General features: G+C 46.8%; 1 protein-coding gene across 4 annotated transcripts in view; it reads left to right on the top strand.

Annotated features, from left to right (window-relative positions):
- Nucleotides 1-17,832, top strand: part of LOC121533897 (transcription factor COE3) — a 106,453-nt gene that overhangs the window by 19,706 nt on the left and 68,915 nt on the right. For all 4 annotated transcript variants that reach the window (XM_045226837.1, XM_045226835.1, XM_045226839.1 and 1 more), the window contains exon 6: nt 2,629-2,697. In XM_045226837.1, the coding sequence (XP_045082772.1) occupies nt 2,629-2,697 (69 nt within the window). The remainder of the gene's footprint in view (nt 1-2,628; nt 2,698-17,832) is intronic.

The raw sequence follows: 17,832 nt of genomic DNA on the forward strand, positions 1-17,832 counted from the left end.
GAAGTATACTGTATCAGCTGGTAGGGACCCGCTCAGGCATGGCCATGTGGTCCCTGGTGGTGGCTTTTGAGACTTGTCCCTTTGTCCAGAACTCTCTGAAGATAGAGAGTAGTTCTCTCATCTTAGAGTTAAATGCACTGAACCTATTGAAAGGTTTGACAATTTAAAAGATTTGCAATGAGTTTATTAGTCGTTAATTAGATAGACATGATGACATTATAGATTTTGGGATCAAAATGGAGACCCTTTATTTACAGTGTTTAAAAAAATATTTATATTTAAGTATTTTAAATATCACTACTTGACATACACAAAACTATAAACTTAACTATGTCAGTGGTTGATTAGCAAATAGATGTTAAGTGTCATTGTATTCCATGTAATGTGACATGCATTGGCTCATAATATCAACACAGCATTCTTTAATTTGAGACTGGCTCTTCCAAAACCACCAAACTGGGCTTTGTGGTAGTCAGTTGGCGTGGGTCAGTCATTCGAGGACTGTGCTATGGGTACACAGGCTAGCCAGGACTGGGGTCTGTGCACCAGCCCCGGTGCCAGGCTGGAAGAGGGCACGCTGTGTGAGAGAGAAAGGCTTGCCACGGGCGTCCTCTCCCAGCCAAGCCGGCTGTCTGCCTGCCGTCCTGCCGCATATCATTAGGTCTGGCCACGGCCCTCATGTTTGGGCTGGGTAATTACAGCTCTTGCCCTTTGAAAACAAGCCCTCCATTGACAGCCATTCACTGTGTTCGCATCTTATCACAGGCCTGTGATCCAACAGACTCGCTCTGTTCTCCATCCCTCTGATGCTCGTCTTCAGGTTCCTCAGGGAGCCTTTGAAGGCTTCTCTTGTTTTTTAAAGCTAAACTCTGATAGTTCAGCTTCGAACACTCCTTTTTTAGTGCTTAAGTAGATTCCACTTGTGGGGATCATTTGAAGTATGCCTGGCTGGCTGGAGAGCCAATGGTAATGATTCTAGTGACCAGCCAAGGCAGGCTGCCCATCTTGGGCTAAAACTGGCATTCCAGGCTCACTTCTTATTGTAGATTCGGTGTGGATCCTTTTTGCTAGATTGACAAATCATCAAGTAGGCTATCTGTGATTTTGGCCTCTCTGGTTTCGTTACTGTGGCGCTCACTGGACCAGCACTGCTCATGCTTAGGCTCATGGCTTGAGTAGTAACGCTGACTGGATATCCAGTCTAGTTGTTTTGTAGGACTCGTCTGACTTACTGGCCTGTGTTCTCAGTCATTAGCTAGCTAGGGTGTTAGCCTGTTTGGGCCCTGGGGGGAAACGTCATTAAGGTGATATTGTGGACGCTCAGCCAAGGTTTGTTTTCGTGTGCGAAGGTCCCGGGTCCCCCGAGGGGCCTGGCAGTGCTCCTGGGGTCCAGTTTGTTTATAACACTTTCTCAGTTTGAGGAGGTTGTCACCACAGCAGCACCATTGGGTTTCCAATGCTAATTGGTCTCCTGGAACTTTGCTAATGGTTCCAAGTAGCTGGGAGAATAAATTATTGTGGCGCGTTCTATGGCAACAGTCACACACACACAAAGACCAGGCAAAAAAACAGTGCTTAGTTTATGTTTTTCTTCTACTTCTACTAAACGGTGTGATAAATGATTCATAAAATGGGTTCATTTGGCATTCGGTGGCTCGATTTGTAGCTTCTTTGTGGCAATGTGATTCATGACAGCATGGGTGAGTGTGTGAGCATAATTGGTCCTCGGCAGGTCATGCAATATGATTAATTTTTAAGAATAAGAGGGTTGGTTTCAATTATCTTTAGAATAACACATTTATATTTAAAATGGGACCTTAGTTACTGTAGCAACCCACAGAATCAGGACTCCTATTTACATTTGAGTCTCTGCATGAAACAAATCATGTTGAATGTAAATGTACAAAATACATATATTGAATCCAAACTCATTTTCTGAATCCAATGTAATTGACCCTGAATGGACTGCTAAACTACTAGAAAGTATGCCACTACCACTACCAACAAAACGGAGTCACACAAAGCATTGTGTGAACTGAAAAACTCTCTTTGCGCTGTGCTATTGTTACACTAGACTGAATCAGAATCAATGGGAAAATGATCCTCATTGTCCACCATTGCATGGTAACCAACGAGAAGGGCACATTTGGCTGAATTCACACCCCCTTTTCTGAAACGGCATGCCACCACATGAGCAGTTGGGCAGGGGCAGAGGGGCAGTGGCACAGACCTGGTGGCCATGGCGGTGTGGCAGGGGTGATGGCACGGGGGGCAGGATGGACGAGCGGAGGGGACCGAGAGAGAGAGGTGGCTCAGCACCGGGCCGGCCATCTCTGGGCGCTGTCCAAACTGTCAACGAGTCACTGAGTGACCTTGGCTGGAGCCCTGGCCAGCTGGAGCGTGGGTCGAGGTGGGGGAATGGGGGGAGAAAGGGGACAGAGGGGCGAGGGAGGGGAGAACGTGGATGGCACTCAGCAGATTGCACATGGTTCCTCTCTGACTCCATAGTATGTCCACTGTATGCCCACTGTTACCAGAGACAGTCCAACAATTATAGTAACAAATTATAGTAAATGTTTTCAGTAAACCTGAGTGTGATAATGAATTGTGTCTTAATTTTTTCCCTAGCCGTTGTTGTGACAAGAAGAGCTGTGGAAACCGCAATGAGACGCCCTCTGACCCAGTCATCATTGACAGGTAAGGACACACACCTTTTATCCACTTCTTTCTTTCACAGCCACAAAGCAGGCAAGCAGTGGGACCAAGCAGGTAAGCAGGACCAAGGTTTCGTGGTTGTGTCTATCATTGGACCTGTCAGGCTGGCTGGGGTATACTGACCTCCTCCAAAAAGACAGTAGTGGCCTCCGAGGGCACAGGGGTCATTACCAAATCCATGTTGGCTCGTTAGACTGAGCTTTGAGAATGGCCAGGGGACAGGAGAGCTGGAAGCTCGGAAACCAGAGATCCACACATACAGAGTCACAACAAACACACATGCGCGCGCACACACACACATATATAAACACACACATAAATATATAAGCACACACATACATACAGACATGTCTTCTTCTCACCTCTTCCTGCCTGTGATATGTGTTACAGTCCAAAGCCACACAGATCATGTCACACTGTGTTTTCCTAGATCAGGTTAAGATCTCAGATCTCAGTAAATCTCATACTATTCTCTTTAGTCAGACCTCTAGCCAGGGTTGGGGAGTAACGGATTACCCACAAAGAACGGTAACTGTAATCCGTTACGTTACCAGCGCAAAAATATTGTAATCACATTACAGATTCTTTTGAAAAAACGAAATGATTACTTTTAAATTCAGAAAGGATGTTTGAGAAAAATAATTGTTGACACCTTTGTTTTCTCAATTACATTTGAATCAGCATTGAAAAAGTTCCTCCTGAGCGAGTCTGACAACAAGTCAGAGACCACGATGATGACACCAAATGCATTTGATGGATCGCGGGAAAAGAGCAGGAATAGGCTTTTGTAGGCTACAGTCCAAGCTATGTCTTCCAATGGTGCAACGACTGTCAGCATCCAAAGATTATCCAACTTGAATAAACGCTTGGAGGACGACAGCAGTGGTGTAGCCTACAGGCGATACAGATATTACTTATTATCTACATAGCGCATTGATGTGAATCACACTGCTGCCATCTCATTTAGCTATTTGCGCCTTAGGCTACAGATTGTGGTGGTTGTGGATGGCTGTTTACAAATGTATATGTGTACTTTATCCCAATAATGGTTAAATTGAAGAAGCTTAAGCTGCCTATCAATCATTGTTTTTGCGACCAGTGTACAGCCAGTGAAAAATGCGCTCTTGCAACAGTTGCATAGTGCTGATTTATTAAATTTTTTACTGTAACCGCCAACCACAGGAACCCGCTCTCAATGAGTGTAGATGACATGCTGCCGCTCTGCTAATCATCAGATGGGGGGAGGAGAGGAGGTAGGGGGCCCATGTGGGTAACTGGGGGGCCCTGCCTTGGTTGGGTAACTGATTCAGGGCCGGCCCTAGCCTTTGGGGGCCCTAGGGGAGATTTGGATGAGGGGCCCACCCACCTCGCGGGCAAAACACTTTAGTCGCCCCCCTCTTGACGGCAGAGCTAATTACCTGCAATTCTACACATTTTGCCATGACTTATGCCATGTTAATGATATCTGAGTGAGAGTGAATAACAAAATCAATGGGGGCCCCCTGGAGGTCAGGGCCCCTGGGCACGTGCCCTGTGTGCCCGGTCAGTATTTGGCCATGATAATAATTAGATAGCTGGCTAGACTATTTTACCAATAAAAGAATTGTTAGCTGACATGGCTAATTGAGTGACTATCAGTGACTGACATAACAAGAGAAAAACTGCAGATGCACAACAACATTTCTAAATTGCACCTAAGTTGAGACCTCGACTGAGTGTAAAAACAATATTATGCTCAGGTAAAACAATTAGGCTAATCTATATTTCCAAGTCCTATTCTTGAAGATCAAGGGGTATTAAATGAATTGGAATGACTGGAAATCTGACAGACTTTGGTTTTTAATGTAAAGATATAGCCTAATTGTATTATTAGTTGCAGTAGAAAGCAATGGGTTAGAAGAAGCCTACATAACCAACCCATAAAGTAAAATGCAACATCCATTTATGGCCAGCTATGTAAACTCTAACATTGATTTATCCTGCAATAGATGTCGTTCAATTGGTGATATTCATTTGTGTCTTCTTCTTAAAGGGAGCGTAATCTAAAAGTAACTGAAAGTAATCTGTTTACATTACCGATTACAAATTTGGACAGGTAACTAGTAACTGTAACGGATTACATTTAGAAAGTAATCTGCCCAACCCTGAGCATATACGATTACAATGACGATACTTTCAATCAGCAAATACACACACACACACACACACACACACACCCACACACCCACACCCACACACCCCAGTGGCGATCGGTGTCGTTTAAGATGAGGGAGGACCATTTTTTTATTTGTTATGAGCATGGCCTTATTTCTATTACAGCATATTGGATGACTGTCATTCATATTCCATCCACCCAGTTCAATGTAACATCGATAGGTTTAGGCTACTACATGATACTTGAATATACCCATCATGAGGTTGCTACAACCTAGCCTATGACTGAAAGTTTACAACGTAGATGCAATGTCTCTGTGCCGCATCATCCTCAACTAGAGTGTGTGTGTGTGTGTGTGTGTGTGTCAGTGGTCACCCCCCTCCACCCGCCTGCTACATCGCTACGCTCATTACACCCCACCCAAACAATTCCAAAATGTTTTCCAGCGACAAGCCTGGCTCATGATTTAGTGCCGGACGGCCCGTATCACTGCATTTTAGTGCCCTATTAAGATGCACAGGATTTATGGCGACGCAGCCTCAAGCTACTTAACCAACAGATATAACAGTTAGCCAGGGTGGGTGTAGGGTTGCTATTGGTGACCCGCGATGCAAATCACCCCTATCAGTCGTCACTGTAAAGTGGTTAATGCCGGCAATTCATGGCCCCTTGCACACACACACACACACACACACACACACACACACACACACACACACACACACACACACACACACACACACAAAGCGCCTCTGTTGTTCAAATGATCCGCAGGTTTCAAATGATCCGTAAATCAAACTCTGATTCTGCTCTGCATCTTTTACAACCTCTCCTCTGATTATTGCCGATAAACACTAAACACACACACACACACACACACACACACACACGTGATTAAATGTATGCAAGTGCACACACACTCCCTATATAGCCAGCATTTGAATATAAAATGATGAAATTGCAGGAACTTTATTCAGAAAACGCTCTTAGTGGGTGTGGTGACAATGTCCTCTTTTTTTCTCTTGTGATCATTATACATTACTCATGTCTTACATGCCTTCTCTATGACATATCACATTGGACATACACACTTGTGCCTATAACCAGCATAAGGGATGGGTAGGGGATACATTTGGTTGGCAGACAAAATGGAGGTTGCACTCTGAGGTCGGACCTCCATCTAAAACCAGGAAGCAGTTTGTCGAGGCAAGCAGAAAGCTCCAATGGGGCGTGGTGAAATATTGGGTTGCGGGCATTTAAAACAGGTGTTATTACAAGCTAATATTGCAATTAGATGGCCAGGCCAGTTCCATGAGTGGGACCATAAATTCCCAGAGACTGTCAGAGCTTACTGGGACCAGTGACTAATTACTCAGTGTAAACCACACTGGCCCTAACCCCTCCTCAATTCCCCCTATCTCCGCTATCTCCCTTCACTCTTACCTTAATGGGTCTGCTGGACATGGGAGTCATGCCCCTTCTCCCCGCCACCCCCTCCCCCTTCTGCTAGGACCATTTTGTGGCTGTTGATGTCATTCACTCGGGGTGAAGTGGCGAGAGAGATGGGAGATGGAAAGAAGCCCCCTCACCATTCAACGTCCCTTCACTCCCCCCACCCCTCATAGCTTTCCATGATCTGTTCTATAGTACTAACCACTAGCCATCCCCTACAGTCTGTCAATGGACATTTGTTTAGGGCTGTCCCTGTTGGTGTCGGTTACTGTTTATGAGTGGCTCGGGAAGCTGTCCAACATTGGTTGGACCAGTCGATGGAGAATTATGAAAGCTCTCCTGGAAGTAGATCCCATATACTGTATATATTGAAGCCTCCTAATTTTTCATATGATCAGTATTAGACTAGAGATTTAAAGCAAAAGTCATGTCATCTATCAGGTGCAGACATCTGTTAATGTGTGGATATACACTGTAAGCACAAAACATTAGGAACACCTTCCTAATATTGAGTTGCACCCCCTTTTGCCCTCAGAACAGCCTCAATTCCTCAGGGCATGGATTACATGGTGTCGAAAGCGTTCCACAGGGATGCTGGCCCATGTTGACTCCAATGCTTCCCACAGTTGTGTCAAGTTGGCTGGATGTACTTTGGGTGGTGAACCATTCTTGATACACACGTGAAAAAAACAGCAGCGTTGCAGTTCTTGACACACTCAAACTGGTGCGCCTGGCACCTACTACCATACCCCGTTTTGAAAGGCACTTCAATCTTTTGTCTTGCCCATTCACCCTCTGAATGGCACACATACACAATCCATGTCTCAATTGTCTCAAGGCTTAAACATCCTTCTTTAACCCGTCTCCTTCCCTTCATCTACACTGATCGAAGTGGATTTAACAAGTGACATCAATAAGGGAGCATAGCTTTCACCTGGATTCACCTGGTCAGTCTATGTCATGGAAAGAGCAGGTGTTCCAAATGCTTTGTGCACTCAGTGTATGTCCGTGTGGACGGGTATTAGCAAACACCAATATTTATGTGTGTATGCATGCATGCACGTTTCCAGGCGCTGGACTGACTGACAACCTCCAGTGAGGGTTAACTCTGCGGGGGGTGATGGGGTTATCAGCCTACCCGGACTCTTTCCAGCAATCGCAGCCTATTGATCGGCCAGCGAGCACATCGGAGCCAGCCAGATTAAGAGTATAGATTTACAATAAAAGCAGGACATTACTTGGCATCCCGGGTAGAAATTGAAAGAAGAAAAAAAGATGAGGTTCTGGAAGTGGGATGGTGGGATGAGTCAGGGCCGAGAGAGAGGAAGGGTTTGCTAGGTTGGGGAGGGGATCGTTGCCAGGTTTTATGAGTCGTTTGTCCGGGGTTATGTTTTGAGGAGACAGGTTATGGGTACAAGGGGCCAAGTGCTATTACATGATTTTGCGTTGGGCTTTGTGTATGTTATTGAAGGCAGTTGCTCCCGTGTAGACGTTGTTTTAATGGCTTTTTATAACATAGGCATTATGGAGGTCACCTGGTCTGGTGTTATGTTGTGGGTAGCCTTACTTTGTGGCATCTTTTGTGTTTCGGCTTTAGAAAGATGCAATTAGGGTATATCAGGGGTGGTGGTTGGGGGGAGTGAGACACAGGAGGTGTACTAACTGACTGTGTGTGTGTGTGTGTGTTCAGGCGGTGGGGGGTCATACAGTGGTGTAGGTGTAAAATATGGATGGGGGACTTTTGGAAGCTCCTGCAGGTGGCCTCGTCTTCTGGTTCAATTATTCAGTGTATCCCGTCCCTCACACAAGGGGGGACGGCCTACCACTGCTTCTTCACAACTTTCAGGAACCAAAATGGTCTTTAAGAGAAGGAGAGAGAGAGAGAGAAAGCAGTAGACCTCATCATCCTCTAGAGCCATAGATTTATTTTCTATTTTGGCAAGAGTTTTGTTTGGTCTGCAGACCAACGGTGGCAGGACTAGCACTGGGGACAGGGGAAATGAGGTTGGTTGCCACAGTGTGTGTGTACGTGTGTGAGGTACCTGCAGTGTGTTTACAGGACTGTAATCTTATCCAATGACTGCCACCCTCTGGCTCTGCTAAGCGATGCAATAACTCTCAACATGAAGTCATTTGTTGTCTCTTCTCCTTAACTCACAATATACAGTAGCTAGCCACATTACCCTACACCTTCTAGTTGCTCCTCGACTTCTACTGTGTGTGTGTGTGTGTGTGTGTGTGTGTGTGTGTGTGTGTGTGTGTGTGTGTGTGTGTGTGTGTGTGAGTCTGTATAAATGTGTTAGTGTGTGTGTGCTCATATATTTATGTGCTTGTGTCAGGGTTAGCCCAGACGACCTTGACGACTGCTCCACAGGGTAAGAGGGAAATATCAGCGCCAGTGTTTGTTGTTCACCCCTCTCGCCTTTCAGCAGGGTATCTATTCCAGCACACACACACACACACACACACACTCTACAGCTCTCCCAAATAGAAAACCACACAATCACAGCCACGGTCGCACTCTACCCCGGGATGATATGATACGACTAGCTGCCTCTGGTGAACAATGCTCCAACAAAAACAGGTTATTATTCCTACCTCTCTTTGGCTGCTTTGCTTCTCTGAGGAGAACTACTATTCATATCCAACCTGCATGACTCTCCAACTTGTTATTGAATCTTTGCATTTTCCTCAAGGAGGCTGAAGCTCCTCGAGCAATTATTCAAATACAGATGTTGCCATTAAACAATCATCCTCCATTTACCATTCAGAGGAGTGTTTTCCAGTCCCTTAAAACCCAAAGGCTCTGTGAGTATAACACACTTCACTCTCTCTCTCTGTTGCACGGGGGCTCGGAAGCTGCCAAGTCACCCTGTTGGCAGGCGGTTGGGAACAGAAGGGGTGTTTCGCTACCTGTCTTAGCGTTCACAGCCTGTGGTAATATCCGTCTGGGTGGTTCCATCAGGCCGGGGTGGAGCCAGGGCCACCAGCAGGCCCCCGGGGCTGAGCATGGCTGATGTGATGCGGGGCGAAGTGTGCACTGGCCCGAGGTTGCCCATAAACCTATTCACCAGAGGGGAAAATATATAATTCACCATTTGTTTTAGGATAATAACTCGTTCCCCTTACCTCTATCCTTGTTTACTCTCTGTTGTGGATCTGAATGTTCTGGATAGGTATAGTTCAATTCTTAATGGGCATTTACATTTACTTCCTGAATGGAAGGAACTGAAATGGGATTGAGCCCTAATTGGAACCCACCGATCGACTCACTGACTCTCTTCACAAACAGATCCAGCAATGCCTCCCAGGCACCGGCTCCACATCCACCGTCCCACCCAGAGTAGCGCTCCATGTGAGGGCATGGGAACTGGGAAAATCCCTGGTCCTGACAGGGCCCCCCTACCAAGGCCTGCCAGCCACTAAGCCCACCTGCCCCCTCCAGCGTCTGCCTGTCACTAATGCTGCCGTTATCCCCTCGCTACCCGTCGGTGAGAGAAAAGCTATCGATCCCTGTTTGTTGATCCTTCTGTTGACATATCGCTGCCTCCCGTGGCTTTCAAAGAGTCAACACGGCGTGGGATGTAATCTGTAAACACCGCCGGGGACCGATCGCCGAGCCCTCCACTGCCTTCGCACCCCAAACACCCACCTGCTCCTCCCTTCCCAGTCCTTTACCTCAATCCAATATGTGGCATTGGCTCTGTTCTGCCCAGTGATATATGTGCCGTGGAAGATGGCACCCCCCTTTCTTCAACTGATTGTGAAACCATGGGGCAGCAGCATCTTCCTATCATGAATGTATTCACCTTTGATACCGGCCAACTCCCCTCCCCCATGATGGGCTCTCGCTCTCTCCCTCCCTCTCTCTCTCTCTCTCTCCCTCTCTCTCTCTCTCTCTCTCTCTCTCTCTCTCTCTCTCTCTCTCTCTCTCTCTCTCTCTCTCTCGCTAATCACCCGAGTGTTTCCCCAATTAAGAATGCAAAGATTTCTCTCCAAACCCCACTGACACGCACACGCACACACACACACACACACACACACACACACACACACACACACACACACACACACACACACACACACACACACACACACACACACACACACACACACACACACACTCAGGTGTTTTAATCAGGAGGAGGAGTGTGGTGTGGCTAATTAAGTCGGTCCATCCATGAGCCCAGTCCTGCCAAACAGATGTGACGAGGTGAGGAGGCAATTTGGTGCAGGATAAGAGCTGCTTGTTTATAATGCATCATGAATGCACTTACAGAGACTATTATCACCCCAAAGTGCATTATAAGACTTGCTATAACCATTCATAACAGCTCACAGCCCGCGGGTTGTATTTAACACCCCTGATATACAGTATAGCTCTTGAAACATTGTCTAACTTGAAAATAAGAGTTATCTGTTGTTGGTTTTCACCCCTGAGCAAGACACTTACCCTTCATAGCTGGAGCATACGTTCATCTTTATGAATATCTAACGTGGTGAACAACCCCTCAGATTATTTAGGTCAGTCTGCAATGGATGGTAGTTCATTTCATTGGCAAGCAGGTTTCGCTTATCAGCCTTTGGGTTTTTCTCGTAGTGTGAGAATGCAATCTGGAATTGGCATGCCTGAACCAGCCACAGCAGTTTAAGGGAAGAAGGAAAGGAGGGAGCGAAACACTGGATGGAGGAAAAGAAGGGTGGAGGTGTGGATGAGGAGGGAGGGAGAGGTGGTGGAGTTGGGTGTTGGTTGGTTGGAGAAGAGTGGTGGTGTGAGATGGTGAGAATGAGACAGGATGGGGGGAGGAGGACGGAGGGAAAGAGGGATGGATGGAGGGAGGTAGGGACAAAGAGGAGCAGATTAAGAGGGTATTGATTTCTATATAAAGATTCAGAGATTTGATATGAGGAGGGTTGCAGGAGAGGGGCCGGGCCGCGAGAGAGAGAGAGCACACGGGGAAGTCGAGGAGATCCATTACATCACTGTAAACAGTCCGAGTCCACAGGGCTCATCAGTAACACCGGCTCACAGGATCATCGCACAGACGCCACCCAAGGAATTAGAATTGATGATCAGCTTACTATGAGATAGAACACACAGAAAGTGTTGCCCAATGTTTATATTTCTTGCTTACCTCTCATAGGGCTTAACCTGTCAAACCACACAGAATAACATCACAAAACAAATCCACCAGCAATATTACATATAAACATTTCACCAAGAGATGATATGCTCATGTGAAAGAGTAGTTGCGAAATCTCCCAAAAACATTGTAACTGGGGAGAAAACACTCAGGGTGTCACGATCGTCATAATGAGTGGACCAAGGCGCAGCGTGATATGCGTACATCCCTTTAATAGTGTACTTAGAAACACGATAAAAATAACAAAACAACAAAACGAAACGTGAAGTCCTCGGTCATACACAAACCTACACGGAACAAGATCCCACAAAAGACAAGTGCACAAAAGGCTGCCTAAGTATGGTTCCCAATCAGAGACAACAAGCAACAGCTGATTCTCGTTGCCTCTGATTGAGAACCACCCCGGCCAACATAGAAACACATAACCTAGAACAGAACATAGGAAACGAAACATAGACACTACACAAAGAAACTAACACCCTGGCTCAACATACAAGAGTCCCCAGAGCCAGGGCGTGACAGTACCCCCCAAAGGCGCGGATTGCGACCGCGCCAACATAAACCCAACAGGGGAGGGGCCGGGTGGGCATTCCACCTCGGAGGCGGATCCGGCTCCGGGCGTGACCACCACCCTCTAACAACCCCCCCATAGCGCCCCTGGTCTGGTCTGGCCCCGCTGGCTGGAGCTGGACTGGACTTTGGTGGAGCGGATTGCTTAGTCTCCGGTGTGGAGCAGCTGACCGGTACCTGACCAGGCACCGGTGAAGCAGGCACAGGCTGTGCCGGACTGACGACGCGCACCACAGGCTTGGTGCGGGGAGCAGGGACGGGCCGGACCGGGCTGGCGACGCGCACCACAGGCTTGGTGCGGGGAGCAGGAACAGGCCGGACCGGGCTGGCGACGTGCACCACAGGCTTGGTGCGGGGAGCAGGAACAGGCCGGGCCGGGCTGACGACGCGCACCATCGGCTTGGTGCGAGGGGCAGGAACAGGCCGGGCCGGGCTGGCGACGCGCATCACAGGCTTGGTGCGAGGAGCAGGAACGGGCCGGACCGGGCTGTGGAGACGGACTGGAGGTCTGGAGCGAAGAGCTGACACAACCCGTCCTGGCTGAATGCTTATTTTTACACACTCTGTGTGAGGCATCAGCACAGGACGTACAGGGCTGTGTACTCGTACTGGCACTACAGCACGTGACACTGGCGCAGGATATCCGGGACCGAGGAGAGGTACTGGAGGCCACGAGCGTTGAGCCGGCACACTCCGTCCTGGCTGCATGCCCACCTTAGCATGACACGTGCGTGGTGCTCGCACAGGACGTACCGGACTGTGCCGGACCACTCGCGGCACAGTATGCAGCTCCGCATACCTCGGAACCTGCCCAATCTCACGCTGCCTAGCCTGAGTACGGGGAGTTGGCTCTGCTCTACCTCTGGGCTCCGCCAACCTCCCTTCCAGCCCCCCAAACCTGGTAGCCTCCTCTCCTAATCCACAAACTCGCCCAGTAGCTGCCTCCAGCAGCCCCGTCGTCCATGTCGTGTGCCCCCCCAAATGTTTTTATTGGGGTTGCCTCTTGCGTGTCCGACGTCGGCCCGGTTGGCGCCGCTGCTCCTCTCTATGGCGCGCCTCCACCGTCTCCTCCCACGGACGGCGATCCATACCGGCCTGGATTTCCTCCCAAGTTCAGGACCCCTGCCCGTCCCAAGATCTCCTCCCAAGTCCAGGCTGTCTGCTCCTGGACACGCTGCTTGGTCCTGTTTTGGTGGGATCTTCTGTCACGATCGTCATAATGAGTGGACCAAGGCTCAGCGTGATATGCGTACATCCCTTTTATAGTGTACTTAGAAACACGATAAAAATAACAAAACAACAAAACAAAACGTGAAGTCCTCGGTCATACACAAACCTACACGGAACAAGATCCCACAAAAGACAAGTGCACAAAAGGCTGCCTAAGTATGGTTCCCAATCAGAGACAACAAGCAACAGCTGATTCTCGTTGCCTCTGATTGAGAACCACCCCGGCCAACATAGAAACACATAACCTAGAACAGAACATAGGAAATGAAACATAGACACTACACAAAGAAACTAACACCCTGGCTCAACATACAAGAGTCCCCAGAGCCAGGGCGTGACACAGGGAGGCAGTTGATCATAAACCAAACCATGATATTGAATCTTTATTGCACGGATTGGAATTCTACAGTGAAGGAAAAAAGTATTTGATCCCCTGCTGATTTTGTACGTTTGCCCACTAACAAAGAAATGATCAGTCTATAATTTTAATGGTAGGTTTATTTGAACAGTGAGAGACAGAATAACAACAACAAAATCCAGAAAAACGCATGTCAAAAATGTTATAAATTGATTTGCATTTTAATGAGGGAAATAAGTATTTGACCCCCTCTCAATCAGAAAGATTTCTGGCTCCCAGTTGTCTTTTAAAGAGATAACGAGCTGAGATTAGGAGCACACTCTTAAAGGGAGTGCTCCTAATCTCAGTTTGTTACCTGTATAAAAGACACCTGTCCACAGAAGCAATCAATCAATCAGATTCCAAACTCTCCCCCATGGCCAAGACCAAAGAGCTCTCCAAGGATGTCAGGGTCAAGATTGTAGACCTACACAAGGCTGGAATGGGCTACAAGATCATCGACAAGCAGCTTGGTGAGAAGGTGACAACAGTTGGTGCGATTACACAAAATAACTGTCAGTCTCCCTCGGCCTGGGGCTCCATGCAAGATCTCACATCGTGGAGTTGCAATGATCATGAGAACGGTGAGGTATCAGCCCAGAACTACACGGGAGGATGTTGTCAATGATCTCAAGGCAGCTGGGACCATAGTCACCAAGAAAACAATTGGTAACACACTACGCCGTGAAGGACTGAAATCCTGCAGCGCCCGCAAGGTCCCCCTGCTCAAGAAAGCACATATACAGGCCCGTCTGAAGTTTGCCAATGAATATCTGAATGATTCAGAGGAGAACTGGGTGAAAGTGTTGTGGTCAGATGAGACCAAAATCGAGTTATTTGGCATCAACTCAACTCGCCGTATTTGGAGGAGGAGGAATGCTGCCTATGACCCCAAGAACATGGAGGTGGAAACATTATGCTTTGGAGGTGTTTTTCTGCTAAGGGGACAGGACAACTTCACCGCATCAAAGGGACGATGGACGGCGCCATGTACCGTCAAATATTGGGTGAGAACCTCCTTCCCTCAGCCAGGGCATTGAAAATTGGTCATGGATGGGTATTCCAGCATAACAATGACCCAAAACACACGGCCAAGGCAACAAAGGAGTGGCTCAAGAAGAAGCACATTAAGGTCCTGGAGTGGCCTAGCCAGTCTCCAGACCTTAATCCCATAGAAAATCTGTGGAGGGAGCTGAAGGTTCGAGTTGCCAAACGTCAGGCTTGAAACCTTAATGACTTGGAGAAGATCTGCAAAGAGGAGTGGGACAAAATCCCTCCTGAGATGTGTGCAAACCTGGTGGCCAACTACAAGAAACGTCTGACCTCTGTGATTGCCAACAAGGGTTTTGCCACCAAGTACTAAGTCATGTTTTGCAGAGGGGTCAAATACTTATTTCCCTCATTAAAATGCAAATCAATTTATAACATTTTTAACATACATTTTTCTGGATTTTTTTGTTCTTATTCTGTCTCTCACTGTTCAAATAAACCTACCATTCAAATTATAGACTGATCATGTCTTTGTCAGTGGGCAAACTTACAAAATCAGCAGGGGATCAAATACTTTTTTCCCTCACTGTATACAGTATTCCCACTATAGGTTGCCTACCAAGTTGAGTTTTAGCGGTGGTGGGTAAAGACAGTTGAAATCCTGTTGTTTCTAAGGTTTGGCTCTTTGTGTGTGTGAATCAACACTTTGTTATGCACTGTGTACATATCTTGCAGGGGATGCAGGATCTTCTATATTTGATGCAACTCTGACGCCGGGGCAGGATGAGACCCTATTGCTTTCACAACACGCACACACACACACACACACACACACCTACACACACGATAACACACACAAAACACAGACATAACAAACAAAATGGATTGGCGACTCAGAGCTACAGTGTCAATACAAGCACTCATACAAACAGTATGCACTCAGTCATAAACATATAGACAAACGTTTAGAAAGCGCTTAGAAAATGCTTAGAAAACGCATAAAACACAGATATACTGTATATACATACAGTAGACCTTAAGCCACCTTGTCTACATGTGTATCCCTCTCCACAAGGGGATTCACACACACGCCGTGCACACACACACACACACTCACTCACCCACAACACAAATCAATACCAATTTATAATTCAGGATTGCTGGAGTTTGGGTTTTAGGGCAGGCTGGCTTCCAGCCTTCATAAATATTACAGTGTTATTGACTTGATCCGAATTAATTGGAGATTTTTTTCCTTCTTCTCCCGTTCCCCCCTTTTCTTGTTTCAGGGTGTTGCGCAATAAAGTCTAGTTTTATTTATTCCCTTTGAGTTAGAGATGAGAGGCCTAACTGGATACAAATTTGATCCCTAGAATGAAATAAAGTGGATAATAGCGGACAGAGGACGAAGCCTTGACAAATCTAGGGAGAGCTGTGCTACATGCGCCGGGATTGGGTTAAGCGGAGTAATTTGTCTGCGCTGCGTCTCGTCCGTCTGTTTCAGCGATCTGGGCTCCAACATGGGCTTTGTGCCCCTTAGTGCAAACATGTCGTCTTGTAAGACATTGAACATTGGGATCTGAGAGGCAAATAGTGGAGAGTAGCCTTTCAGTTAGGGAGCATGGCAGACACTATACACTACTTAGACAGGCTCTAGTGTATTGTACTACATGAATAAAGATGGATACTCTGAAGTACTTTAGCATTAATATCACTGTATGGAAAAAATGATGATATTATCATTGTAAAAATAACATAGCTGCTTATGTCAACAATAACAGCTTTATACAAAGCTAGTAGTACTTATATTGATTATAATAATGATGATATATATATTTTTGAAATGACAATCCGACACACACACACACACACACACACACACACACACACACACACACACACACACACACACACACACACACACACACACACACACACACACACACACACACACACACACACACACACACACACACACACACACACACACACACACACACACACACACACACACACACACGTACCTATCACTCTAGTTTCTCCCGACCTCCACCCCCACCCCCAGCTCAGATCTCCTGGGGAGACCTCTATGGTCGACTCGCTGAAAGAAAATCAATCACGTCATAAAGCAGAGTCCAAAAAAACACCCTACTACTTGGTGATGTAAAGTCCAGTGAGCAGAGCAGCCTCTGTTGCATGCCCTAACAGTATTCACAAACACTGGATGCATTCTACCTCTACCACACACTTACATACACACATACAATCACAAACAAAGACACACACACACAAACCTAAATAAAGCTATGTCCACACACACACACACACAGGTGTAGGCTGGTGAGTGGAGGACAGAGTGGAGGTTTAAGGCAGGGGCTCTGGGGAGGAGAGATTTGGGAGAAGAGTGTGTTCCCTGCACTCAATCCACAGAGCTCCTCAGCTCAGCAGGCCCTCTATTAATCCCCTAATCAGGGCCTGGGACCACTGGTACGCTGGGAAGGAGCTGGGTAAACCCAATGAGAACACGCACACGTGCAAACACGCTCGCTCCAAATGTATTTAGAACTCATTTAGGGTGAACAATAACCGTATAATTGTTATTGTTGTTACGCACTCTTATAAAGTGTTATAAAGGCATTATAGCAGTTGAGACTTAGAAGTTATATCTTTGTTTCCGTCACAGTAGTCAAGATTTTCATTGGGCAAACAGGATGCAAATGAATGATATTAGCCTAGTTTTACTTTAGAGAATTCCTGTTTGTCAAAATAATAAATATTGCTACCCAACCCCAGCAGCCAGCTCCTCTCAGAACACATAGACAGGTCAGCTCTGTTCTCCAATACGGTAAAGGTATACATTTTTCAGACCATAACAATTTCTTTCTCCTATTTTTCTTATTTTTTTCCCCTCACCTGAGAATTGAGGCGTCTTAATGGCACAGCTGCCTACAGCGCTGGGGATAACTCGGCTCACACAGAGTGAGAGTGTGAAATACTGTAAACAACTAAACTAGTATGTCTGTCTGTAGGTATGTCTTTCAGTCTGCCCAAATGGGTACGTACCCACACTTGTGTATCGAAAAATATGTATAAAGTCAGCGTTTTAGCGTGGTTTCTGAGTAATCTGTCTTCAATGGGAGTTTCAGAACCCAGTGAAACACAAGTTGGACTTTCCTCTGCAG

The sequence above is a fragment of the Coregonus clupeaformis genome, chromosome 2, assembly GCF_020615455.1.
Source record: "Coregonus clupeaformis isolate EN_2021a chromosome 2, ASM2061545v1, whole genome shotgun sequence".
NCBI classification, from domain to species: Eukaryota; Metazoa; Chordata; class Actinopteri; order Salmoniformes; family Salmonidae; genus Coregonus; species Coregonus clupeaformis.